The 12998-nt window shown below is 37.3% G+C and overlaps 1 protein-coding gene across 1 annotated transcript; it reads left to right on the top strand.

Annotated features, from left to right (window-relative positions):
• The first annotated feature begins 618 nt into the window (after nucleotides 1-618).
• LOC101155951 (RING finger protein 121) lies at nucleotides 619-12754 on the top strand. The gene is made up of 13 exons (XM_004076475.4): nucleotides 619-747; nucleotides 4035-4072; nucleotides 4480-4621; nucleotides 4796-4950; nucleotides 5142-5249; nucleotides 7997-8117; nucleotides 8210-8343; nucleotides 8882-8983; nucleotides 10383-11632; nucleotides 11702-11746; nucleotides 11832-11894; nucleotides 11989-12118; nucleotides 12218-12754. Exons 1-9 carry the CDS (start codon nucleotides 670-672, stop codon nucleotides 10501-10503), a joined length of 999 nt encoding a protein of 332 aa, XP_004076523.1. The 5' UTR covers nucleotides 619-669; the 3' UTR covers nucleotides 10504-11632; nucleotides 11702-11746; nucleotides 11832-11894; nucleotides 11989-12118; nucleotides 12218-12754.
• The last annotated feature ends 244 nt before the right edge of the window (nucleotides 12755-12998 follow it).

The raw sequence follows: 12998 nt of genomic DNA, 5'->3' as shown, positions 1-12998 counted from the left end.
GGCCAGTTAGGTGCAGTTGTGTCAGTTTTCCAACCAATCAGAGAAGACCTGGGCGGGCATCTTAACCAATCACAGTCAGGATGGGGGTCCTTCTACAACTTCCGGTTTGCTTTTGTGAGGTAAATTCTGGCGGGATTGTAAACAATAAACACAGCAATTACTAGACCTAAATATGACAATACCACTTCAAAAGCCGCATTAGAATGTCACTTATCACTTAAAAAGCATTGTTACGATAAAAAATGAACCAGTGAGTATGCAGGAATTACACATTCATGCTATTTAAAAGAATAACAATAGTTTAAAGTAAAGTATTTGTTTATTATTTAAAAAATTAATCAAACTAGTATAGATAATTTGAAAAAATGTTAAACTCAAACAAACAAGAACATTTTTGCAAAATAAATAAATGAATAAAAATTCCGGAGTGATATCCCTAATTCCTTCGTCATTAACCTAGCAATAGTGAAACAACCCAGACATTTAAAGTGTATTCTTTCCATTTGACACCTGCCTGTAGGAGTGACAGCGCACTGAACAAGAAACCGTGCTAAACAGTATTTCCCTCGTTTACATTACTTTGGCGATTTATTTTGAAACCGGAAGTGAACCTCTCCAACTTTTCCACTTATGCCCATGGCCCCGGAAAGATAAGTGAGCACTCCGAAGATGGCCGGGGTGTTTGAGGTGGAGGTTGACGGTGTAGAGCACGACCATGGACTGGAGCACCACAACGACGCAAATCAGGTTATTTTTATGAACAACGTTGAGTGTGACGGATAGAAAAAGGAAGGCGTGATTTAGCTGTCAACCGAGGTGCTGCTAGCACGATTTAGCCATTTAAAGTAGCTAGCCACCGGTTAACTTAGCATACGTGTGTCCAGATAAAGTATATTTTAGCTAAATGAAAACGGCTAACTTGGCGTTTCAAGGAAAAAGCAGAATTTATTTTGTTAGATGATCTAATTATTCCAGTAGCAGTCATTTCTCATTTAATTGTGATTTTAAAATGAGAAAGCAATAAAAAAAATCTTGTGTTGTTTCTGCGCCTGTGCTGTGGGTTGGTTGCCACGTTGATAAATGGGTAATGTTTTCCTGTCAGTTTAAGACGATGTGGCTGAGGAGCTCAAAGGTTCAGCAAGAGGGAAGTCAGACTGAAGAAACGAAAACAGTCTCCAGTTGAATTTGAAAGTCTTATTCTCTTTAGTTTACCCGAGATCTTCAGCGTAACAGATCATGCTGCATTGGAGTTGTACATTAATTATGTCTGTGGAGTGTAATGTTTGCACGCTGAACGTGCAAACCTGTTCAGCAGCCTGTTTAGATTCCCTATGATGAGCTTCAGAAAGTTCAACTGTTTGTGTAGATGCTCTGGATTACCTTTAATCTGTTTGTCACTCATATTGCTGTGTCAAAATAAAATATGGAAAAGGTCACCTTCCAAACAGACTACAACATAACAATCTAAAAAGAGTCCCTTTAATTAGGAGTTTAAGTATTAATTTGAACAATAATTCGATTTATAGCATAATTTGTGGTTGCTGATAGGATTTATAGTCAATATTGGTGCTTTTTAACGATCCGATTAACTAAATCGATTCAGGACAACTTTAGCCAAATATTCAGCTAGTGTGACTCAGAGATAAACACCTGGGTACTGAACAGTGCAGGTGACGTTTTCCAGATTCCTTGTATTTCTTTCAAAATAATCAAATGTAAATTAAATATGTGTACAAACAAACAAAGTAAACAAAAATTAATGTCAAATCCATTCACGTTTTAGTTTCATATAGTTCAGCCCACTGTTGTTTTTCCACATCAAAATATTCCTAACAGAACATTATTAGAACATTCCGTGTGGTATGACCATACCATACAGTGTGGTATGACCATACCTTATAGGGTGGTATGGTATTCCACACGCTTTAGCTAAGCGTGTGGAAACGCTTTGCTAAATTCAGTGTTTCTGCACATTGGACTCTAATGAAGCTTGATCATGTTTTGCTGACATCACATGTGTGTTGTCCGCTGTGATGCATTTGGCTGTTTTTACGTTACAGTAAAATAAACCGGCCATGCCTCAATGCAAATCCAATATTGATTGGATCTGTATATTTCATTATGAAACAATTTTATAATGGTCTAGTTCGTTTTGATTAACAAATTGCCTCAGACAAACGGATCTGGTTGGTTCGTAGGACTATAAAACGATCCATCGATTAATCGTTAAAGCCCTACCTTTAAGACATTTAAATAAGAAGTGTATCATTTTGAGTATGTCTTAAGGGATCACAGATGGGTAGATTACTCATTACTGTAGTGCAGGGGTCGGGAACCTTTTTGGCCAAGAGAGCCATAAATGCCACATATTTTGAAATGTAATTTCGAAAGAGCCATACAATAATGTAGTGTCCCTTCCCCACACTGAGGCACGGAGACTTAACCTCTTTTAAAGTTCTTTATTCTGGTTACTGCAGACCGCAACAAACGCCGTTCAATTAATTCAGCAACTCCTGAATCTCTCCCGCCGACACGAGAGCGCTTCTCCCAACTTTATATTCCCCTGCTCCCGCTGCAGCCCTCCCATTTCCTTATTCGGCCTATAGCTGAACCCCATTGGTCCAAACTACCTAACAACAGGCTGAGCGACAGAACTGAGAGCCAATCAGATCTCTGCTTGACGCGTTCAATGAACTCCAGAACTTTTAACGCGACCCAACAGCCATCCAACTCAGTCCGCGACAATTTGTTTAAAACTAAATACACAAATGAATGTGTGCATTTGATTTAATTTCAACATTTTTAAAGTACAATAAGTCTGTGGATTCTTTTTAATAACATTGTTATTCTGTTGCTAATAAATGATGAGTATTTCTCGTGGTAGTTTTGCTGATGGTCTAGTCTGGTTGATACGTGGTGAGTTTCTGCTTCGTTCAGGCGTTGAGACTTTAAACGTGATCGTAGGTCTGAATGTTCTGTAGATGTGAGACATTCTTATCACATGCAGACGCGGAGCCAAACACACACTCACACGCTGCAGTGAGTGACGGGAAGCGGGTTTTACGTTTTTACAATCCCTGCGCGATTCACCTGCTGCCTGTCCCCACAACACCTCAGCCCCCCCCTCTGCTTTCTTCCTCACACATCCCGTCCCCGCATCTGCGCGCTCTTTCTCAGAGACGGGAGCGCGTAGTTTTAGGCACGTCAATTCACAGGTTTCCAGCTGGTACAAACTCTGTGAAATAATAGATAATAGTAACTGATAGCGCTGGCGCAGATTTCTCTCTCCAAGCACCGCTACTACTGCGCGCCTCTTGCATCGCATCGCGCCCGAGAAGGACTGGTCTAATGAAAAAAAAAAAAAACTATAATTAAAGATTTGTCTGCGAGCCACATGTGACCATCAAAAGAGCCATATATGGCTCGCGAGCCATAGGTTCCCGACCCCTGCTGTAGTGGTTCAAGCAGTAAACACAAGCTTTTTGAAGTTCACTATTGAGCTTACACTTCAATGTATTATCATTAACAAAAAGAAAAACTGTTTATTTCTGATGAAGTTGTTTTTGGAATTGCAACCATGATTTAGTAGTTGATCAAATTAAATGGTGAGGTTGAGCATAATATTTTACTGTCAAAAAATTGCTAAACTGATAAATGTTCACATGAAAAGAAGTTTGTGCTGGCAATAAATAAAATTTTTATGTTTTCAGAAGTTCAGCAGTATATTGAGTAGTTGTCCTCTTTGTTTTTAAAGTTCCTATTTTTGTATATATAGGTTCATATAGTTTTCCTGATGTGCAACTGTTCATTAAAGCAGGAAGAGTTGAACAAACTTATCGAGTATAAGGCTGCAAAACACTGTATAAACAATGGAATTGATTTTATTTTTTTAATTACTAATTTGATTTTACTGAGTACAAAAACTATTTGTATATACTTGTTTTTTCCTCCAATTTTTTATTTAATTAATACTTTATTAAGCAAGTATAATTGCCGGAGAATAATCCTCATAACTTTCTTTTAATTCCCTTTAGTTCGATGTGTCCAAGCTTTCACCAGAGGAGAAATGGAGGTAAGTGTTTGTGCCACTGTAGAGTACATTGGTGATAGAATTTTTTAAAATTCTTCAATAAAGTGTCATTTTATCTTAAAACATAGCTAATACATGTTTAGTCTTTGAAATGATGATTTAGCAAAAGATAATGCAACAACATCTACATTTTAATTTTCCTCACGTGTTTTGCTCTGTAGAAGGGAAAATCAAGAGTAGTAAAGCTGATCATAAAAACAGTATGTCTGTGTGAGAAAAGTGACCTCTCTCCAAATGCTTTAGTTCCTGGAAAAGATTCTTTTGATCAAAACACAGCAGTAGTGTTTAAAACTTGATCCTGGAAATTCAAGGACAGTCCTTTGCTGCTTTGGGATAAATAGACATAAAAGGCTCTAACCTTAATCAAATCTGAACATGTCTTTCCACAGGATGGAGCATGCAAAAATGCATGCTAAACACAAAGGCCATGAGGCCATGCATGCAGAGATGGTGCTGATCCTCATCGTCACCCTGGTTGTTGCACAGCTCGTCCTCGTTCAGTGGAAACAGAGACATCCAAAGTCATACAACGTGAGCCGCACAAAACATTGCTTCCTTGATAATCCAGAATTAATGCTGCAGCCCTTTTAAAAAAAAATGCTTGAACTGTTATTATTAAAAACTTGCTTTCGTTGTGAGAATTTTGTTTTCTGGAACTCTTGACATTCATGTGTTTTCTGACCTGCACGCTCTGCTGTCTTCTAGCTGGTGACTCTGTTCCAGATGTGGGTAGTCCCTCTCTACTTTACTACCAAACTTCACTGGTGGAGGTTCCTGACCACCTGGTTTGTCTTCTCTGTCATCACAGCATACATATCCTTCCGGGCCACTCGCAAGCCCCTGGCCTGCACTACACCCAGGTGAGGCCACGCCTCTCTACACCTGTCTGACACACATTTCTCATAACTTTAATGCCTACTGATACGGTCCTTTGTGCAACTAATCAGTCCTTGACAACTTTATTTCAGCTGGATTTTTCCATTACTGTATGAATAACAAGTGTATTGTTCAGCTTTAGATCAAATAATCAAACCATTTCTGTGTCTTTTAGGTTGGTGTACAAGTGGTTCCTCCTTCTGTACAAGATCAGCTATGCCATCGGCATTGCTGGCTATAGCATCGTCATGTTTACACTTTTTGGTATTAACCTTATATTCAGGTATGTACAACATTTCTTCTGTCATTTTGTTACATGATCTGCCTCAGTAATTGTTTGTTGATTCTCCAGACAAATGTTGTGATGCCAGGGAAAAATCTGTGAGATTATAGGACTGTAGAAGGCAAACTTTTTTACTTTTGTTCCACAAAGGGTTGTACAATTTGACAAAAGTGCCAGACCATTTTGAAGTACTCAGAAAAAAAAGCAAATGATAGAAATGCTGCGTTTATGTGATGTTGGAATGATTGGAAAAATGACTGTCCAAGTCAGAAAACACAAAAACGTCTGAAAAACAGCAAATATTCCCTCAGCACACACCTGCAGATGAACTTTCTGCTCCTAAACAAAGGTCACTTTCTTTTGTAGTGGACCAGACACCAGAATTACAGAGAAAAGAAAACATTAATAAGAGTGATCAACATAATTTATTCCAGTTTGGCACGCTAGAATAAATAGTTTAACTGGATGCATATGGCCCCCCCGAACCGTAATTTGACGACCCCTGATATAGAATTTGCGTTATTTGCTGCCTCTATTGTGTCTGTTGCCTTTAATATTTGATGACTAATGCATTTCTGTGACTGTGCTGTCCTGTTCTTGATGGAAGCTTGATGTGAGCTCCACCAACACATCATAGTATCATAGTAGTGCACATGTGTGAACTTGGGTTCAATTCAATAGACTTTAACTGTACTGCATCCCGAGTTCAAAAAGAGCAAAGCAAGAAAAAATAGAGTAGAGAACATATTTAAATGATCATTATATTAAAATTACATAAATAGTTTTAAATGCTATTTTGTGAAGAGACTTAAAATTGTTAAAAATATTTAGCTATGTTCTTATTGTTAAAATGCAAGTGAATATGACCCCATTGCTAAAATGGGTGATCTCTAAATAGAACCGTATAAATAACATGCTACCTGTTTTCCATCACGTTTGTTGCACCTGGCTGCCTGCAGATGTTGCTGTGGCGGCTTTTTACAGTTAAACTCAGTAACCACACACCCGTCACACAAACATCACTTTCTTTTGCCGTCTCCCTTTCGATTCCCATCTCTGATTTGCTGCTCCTATTACCTGTTAAAAGAATGGGACCAATTGGAACTTTGCTAACCAGCTAGAATTCCTCCTTGTTAGCACATTAGCTCTGCGGCTCCGCTTCGTCATTCTCAGGCTACACTCACACAAACAGGTATACTTTGAACTGGGCGAGGTTCAGCTGCCTGTTTGAGTTCGGGTTGTGCTGCATTTTTTTCTGAGTATTTTGTGGTGGAGGTTGAGAATTCGTGTATTTTACAAAGCAGCAGTGGAGTTATTATTAGGTGTCTGACCTTGTGACCGACTTTTGCTGCTTTTTGAAATATTAGATTGATCTTCTCATCATGTCTATGTCTGTCAACCTGACAATTCACAGCATTTACTGAAGCTCATTCATCCACAAAAATGAACCGGTTTGCTCTCCGTGCAAAAGACAGACACTTATTTGTACTTTTAAAGGAGAAAAAATGTTTTTTACATTTTTACTTTTATTTTGCCACCCAATACAGGCAATTAACATCTTAAGAGCTCAAACGTTCCCCAAACTCATTTATTTCAAAATGAATTCCAGCCAAATAACAATAAAATTAGAATAAAGTTCAGATTTAAATAAAACTTTATTGATCCTTTGCAGGAAAATATAACTCTCCAACAGCTTACAACAGTAAGAACTAAATAAAATAGTTAATAAAAATGTACAATTAAAACAGAAATTTTTTCTTTACTCAAATGTGGCTTTTTATTTATCCTTCCTCGTCAAAAGAAAAAAGAGAAACAATTTTTTTGGGTTTAAAAGTGGGAAATTCACGACAACAGAGCTTCTCATCAGTTTCACATCCTCTGTTTTCTCACGGCAGGTTTTTCTGATATTAGTGACATGCCATTATTACAATACAATTTGTTGTGTCTACTGTATGTAAATGGTGCAGTCATGCTGCTAGCCATTTATCCCCTTTCTAATATTGTGCTTCTAAAAGACAAAAGAAACCAACATGATTTTTAACATAAAGAGAGGTTGATTTAGTAGCTTTTAGACTAAACCCAGGGTCTGCAACCTGAAGCTCTTCAGCCACACCATGTACTATCTCTGGCTGAAGAGACATAAAATACCAGTAATCTTTTAAAGTACAGCTTACTTAATTAGCAATGATTTAATTTATATTAGTTAGCTGATCTTTTGAGATTGCTCAGTTCATTTAAAGCACTTTTTGTCCAATGCTGCACAACAATGCTGTCCAGAGGGGGGTGCTAAATATATATATATATATATTTGCATGTTCTTTATATACCTTTTCTACTGAATCGTAAACCAATGAATACATGTTTATGTTCAGGTTTCTTGGTGGTGCATTAGCTGCGCTGGGATGATCCTGCGTGGCACAGGAAGTCTTTTATTTTGAAGCTTTGTAAAAGGAAAAAAATTTGTTTTGACAAAATGCTAGTTTTGATTTATATTCCTTTTTTATTTGTGCCAAAAAATAAATACAATTCATAGTTATTATGAAAGTAACAATGCAATGAATGCAAAGTAGTATCAAACTTTCCTAAAGAGTAAAATAAGATTCATCAGCTCCTACTAGGTTTTGATCAGCAAGAAACAGGCCCATATGACTCCTTTACTGTTAAAGGAGTCCATTTTTTGTTTGTCAGAAATAACAGACACCCATCAGAGCTTAGAATGAGACCACACCCTCTGATGTTTCCTTTAGGATAAAACCAGAGGATGCAATGGACTTTGGGGTTTCGTTACTGTTCTACGGGCTGTACTATGGTGTTCTTGGAAGGGACTTTGCAGAGATGTGTGCAGACTTCATGGCTTCAACTGTTGGGGTAGGACAAACCACCTTTACATATGAATTCGTTGATCTTTATTTTCTATAACATTGAAACCTTTACATTGACTCAAATTTCTTTTGTCTCAGTATTACAGTGCATCGGGGATGCCAACCAAGCACCTCTCTGACAACATCTGCGCTGTGTGTGGTCAGCCGATACTGGTGGATGTCAGTGAGGAAGGGATTATTGAGAACACGTACAGATTATCCTGCAACCATGTGTATCCTTCCTGACACCAAGACAAAAGCAAAAATACCATGTGAGGTTACATTTCTGTAAAAGATAATTGTAATTAGGAACTGACAAACATTAATTAACTCAAAGAGGAATTGGTAGTTGACCTGACCTTTCTGTTTATAATCTAAAACCACACAACTTCCCCTCCATGATGATGGTTTACTTTTTATAGCTCAGTGGATGTCACCATCACTAATTTTTGTTTTCCAATCCTGAATTTTTTTTAATGTTATACTTTTGTGTTTTCTTTAATTTTTGGTTACATTTTTTTTATTTTACAGCAAAGCCATTACTCAATCTTCTGGAAAATAGTCTGGGAAAATATTAAAAATGAACAAAAAATATTTTCATTTTCTCCCTTCAGTGAATATATTAAGACTATTCCGGTTCCAATCTTCATTGTCATTACAAATGATCTGCTTGGTGCTTTATTAAATTAAACTGCTATTGTTGCATTAAGCTGCTTATTTTTCACTGTACTTTTAGTCTGATGTCACTCAGAGCCTTAACTCCATGCCCAGTTTCCATGAGTTCTGCATACGAGGGTGGTGCATCGTGGGAAAGAAGCAGATGTGTCCGTACTGCAAAGAGAAGGTGGACCTTAAGCGGATGTTTAGTAACCCGTATCCTTGGATGCTTTGTTATTTTTTAACTTTTCTTTGTTTTTTAAACGCGATTATCCTGATTAAAAAATTACCGGTAATCGTACTTTACTGAAGACTTGGCCTATTATGACTTGATGTTAAAAATAATTACAATCCCCTTTTAATTACAAGTTTTACAGTCAGATTAATATAGTTTCAGATCAGTGTTGCTAAGCACAGCAGCAAACCTGCACTTTATGTGGACATGCGGCTGCTGAACTGAATTATTTGTGCGTGGTCAGTAAGGAGCCAGTGCACGTACCTGACTAATGACTGGAGTGCTGTGTACGACAGCATCCCTCATATGTCATAAGTGTCACAATACACTTACCACACACACACACGACAATGGTATGTTCCATGTTCACGACGTCAAAGACACATCTGTGCTCCCTTTAAGGGAAAGTTCCTCCTACGGCCTTCCCAAAACCCACAGCACTCATACGGGTGCCTGTGACTGAGGCACAACTTGTATGTTTAGGCAACACTAGATAAGTAAACCTCTGTAATTAAAAGGGCTTGTTTTTTTCCCAAAACTTATAGAAACACAGCTGACAAAGATGGACTGAAATCCAGCCAGAAAATGTGTTTGCTTGAGAATCATTGATTGTTTAAGAGAACTGGACCAAGTGAGTGAGACATCGCCCACAGAAAATAACTTTTTTTCCAGCTCCAACCCAATGAAGAAAATTCAGTCGCTGTTTTTCCATTGTCCGACTCATTTTAAGGCAATGTTTCTATGGCAACCACTCTTGCCAATCAGGAGCAAGTTTGATGGGAATTCTACACTCTTACCACCTGAAAGCAGGGAATCTGCCAAACCTCTAGAATATGGGACATGGGGACCATTGGGTACCACATACTTCTATTGAGGCATCTAAATGGCCAGTTTATAGCTTGAATAACTTGCAATAAAGAAAAAATATCATGGAAAAAGATCAGGATTATCAAGAATGTGTTGAAGAAAATGTAGTAGATCAAGAATGGCTACTGTGACAAACCTGACTGAATAATAAGTGTTTTTCTATAGAAGTCGATGAGATTTTGGCTTCTTGGAACCAGTGGGTACTTCCTGTTTGGAATGTAAGGGGTGGGGCCACTCAGTCCAGTTCTCAAATACAGTAATTGCTATAGGATTTTTTTTTTTTTTACAGTAAAGTAATTTGACATTTTGGGGATTTTACATACGTAAACAACTTTATAAGTTCCTGTTCCTTTTTGTGGTTTAGAAAAATTTGTTGACACAACTTTTAGTAAACACCTTTTAATTGTATGTAAATTGCATCTATTTACGAAAGCGGTGGAGGAATTTGTTAGCAAAACTTTAATTTAGGTTGTTGTTGTAATAATTTAAAACTTCCTTAACTAGTTTCTTTAGCTGGGAAAGGCCACATGTGATGTATGGACAGCTTTTAGACTGGCTTCGATACTTGGTGGCCTGGCAACCTGTGATCATTGGGTTTGTCCAGGGAATCAACTACGTGCTGGGTCTGGAGTGACCGGTGATGGACCGGCACAGACCGACGCCTCACTGAGAAGATATGCACTGGCTCAAAAGACTGTGGGCCTACATGGAACTGAAAACCACCAATGAAAGTGTCTATACTGTTTTGTAAATATTTATAGGCACATCTGTATCTACAGTTATTTGAATTTTATTCATAACTCGTCAAGTCCGTCTTAATTTTTCCGGGGTTTGCATCAGTGTCACATCCCAGTGATTGGTTTGGAGTAAAGCAGTTTTGAAAACTATTAGAAAGGTGCTGTTTTTTTTCTAATGTATGAGTTTTCCTCATATCGGATACATCCCACGATTGGGTTCCAGAGTAAAAGTGTTGCCTCTGTATCCACAAATATCATCTGGAATCAGTTTGTACTTTCTTCCTTTTTATGTAATTACTCACTTTTGAGCTTTGGTGAGATATTTGGGGTCTGAGTGACTTGTTTTGTCATCACACAAATGCCATTGTCTCTCCGGAAAAGACCAAATTCTTCCGCCCAGAGTACAAATCCTTGTGGACTCTACTTTTGGTCAAATATTTCATGTTACTGGATTCTTTACTGAAAAATCTGATAAAACCTAATCTAGTGTTTCCTTTACTGTAGTGGAATTCCAGCACAACTTTAAAAACAATAAAATATAAGGAATAATTAAGATGTGCAGTTAAAAAAAATATTAAACTGTCATAAAAGGTATAAGTACATTAAATCTACCAGGTCTTCCTCTCATTCACTTTTGTTGACGCTCAATTTCTAAAGTTGCTTTGGAGTAAAAGTGTAAGCTGTAGTTCATGTGGTTTTTTTTGTTTTTTAATCCATTCAAACCCATCTGGAACATGTGATGATTTTGTTCTGTTGTGGTCGGTTAATAAACGTCACATGGTTTTGATCATAAGGAAGTGTTCCAGTCATTTCGAGCTGAACTCCAGGAATACTGCTGACTCAAGGGAATTCAAGAAATAATTTAGAATCCATTATAAAACAGTTTTGGTGACCTACAAGGAACATCCCTAGAGGAAATCTCCATGAAGGGGAAGTAAACAGACTATATAAGTGGTAGTAATCCACAAAAAGCTACACTGTCTTCTGCAAGTGGAATCAAAATGAAGCTGTCATTTACCACCAAAGGTAATCAAATACAATGATGGTAGTGTACTGGTTGATGTTATACTTTTGGTGATCGTCTTGTTTCTGCAGCTGCTGCAGGTTGCCTGTGTCTGCTGCTTGCAAATGGATTTCTAGGTAAATATATTTTGTTGGAAATCTATTAATCTTTGATCAAACTACTTTGTTTTTTTTTGCTGTGTGGCTTACATAAATTCTCCAGTTTCAGAGGATGAATCTCTGATCATCATTGGGCCTGAGCATGGCCAAATAGAAGCGTATCCAGGTAACGGACAGATTTCTTTACCTGCATTAACAGCAAAACCCATTAAGAAGAAAGAACCTGTAAATATGAAACTTTTTTCCCCTTCCCTTTTCAGACGAGCCTCTGGTTCTCCATTGTGATGTTTTTACAAAAACCAACATGGATGAGACTCTTATCTACTGGCTTGTCAATGGCTCTTTCCCTGAGGACACACTCAGCCATGACAGGATCGTTGAATCTAATGAGTAAGTGTTGCAGCTTCACTGATCTGAATCACTTTTACTTTTTACTTGCTCAACTATCTGCCAAAAAAAAAAACTCCCATGATGATGATTTTGCTTTAGGTCAAGTTCAGAGAATGGCTTCATCTTACACAAGAGTTTGCTGTTGAAGAACGTCACACCTGAAGATCTCAAGTCCACTTTTAGCTGTGTTGTAACCAGTGCAGAGGAGATGGTGCAAAAGTCCATGACGATCAAATCTCATAGATGTAGTGGGAATGAGAGAAAAAGAAACTAAATATTAAAAGCGGCTTTTAATGCGTGTAGAAGCAAAATAGTGATGTAAAAATAAAAACTGAGTTATAGGAGAGTTAATGTAAGATAAGTGCGCTACAAAATGTGTTTTTATACTTGCATGCTTTTCATTGTTTATAAAAAAATAAATTACAAACTACTTTTTAAAATCATTTATAATTTAGCTATTAAATAAAATTGTGTAAAAATACAGAAAACTTTCTCATGACTATCAAGACTTTTATACATTAATTTACCTTATTTAAAAGCAGCTTTGATATGAAGGCTTAACTCTTTTTGATGTCAAGCTTTATGGACGGTAGAAAACAATATTTCAAAATTAAACTTGTCTTTTTAAAGTGACATGTTTGTGTTCTGATTGACCCTATCACAATAAAACATGCATTTGTTTCACATTCATGAGATGCTGATTTTGCACGATTCAATCCAAAATCATATTTTTTCTAAAACAAGGAACATTTTCTAATCTGGGTGTGTGAATAATCTGAAATAGTGGTATACTGGTGAGAAAGAAAGCATTATTTTCATGGTGCTTCAATGTTTTTCATTTACATGACTTCTTTTCACTAAAAATGACTTTATACACACT

The sequence above is a fragment of the Oryzias latipes genome, chromosome 14 (assembly GCF_002234675.1).
Source record: "Oryzias latipes chromosome 14, ASM223467v1".
In the NCBI taxonomy this organism is placed as follows: domain Eukaryota; kingdom Metazoa; phylum Chordata; class Actinopteri; order Beloniformes; family Adrianichthyidae; genus Oryzias; species Oryzias latipes.
This window is presented reverse-complemented; position numbering and strand designations above follow the sequence as displayed.

Coding starts and splice junctions, on each gene's coding strand:
- LOC101155951 (XM_004076475.4), top strand. CDS start 670: ATGGCCGGGGTGTTTGAGGTGGAGGTTGACGGTGTAGAGCACGACCAT. Junction 4,951..5,141: donor CTGGCCTGCACTACACCCAG/GTGAGGCCACGC, acceptor TGTGTCTTTTAG/GTTGGTGTACAAGTGGTTCC. Junction 8,984..10,382: donor AAGCGGATGTTTAGTAACCC/GTATCCTTGGAT, acceptor TAGTTTCTTTAG/CTGGGAAAGGCCACATGTGA.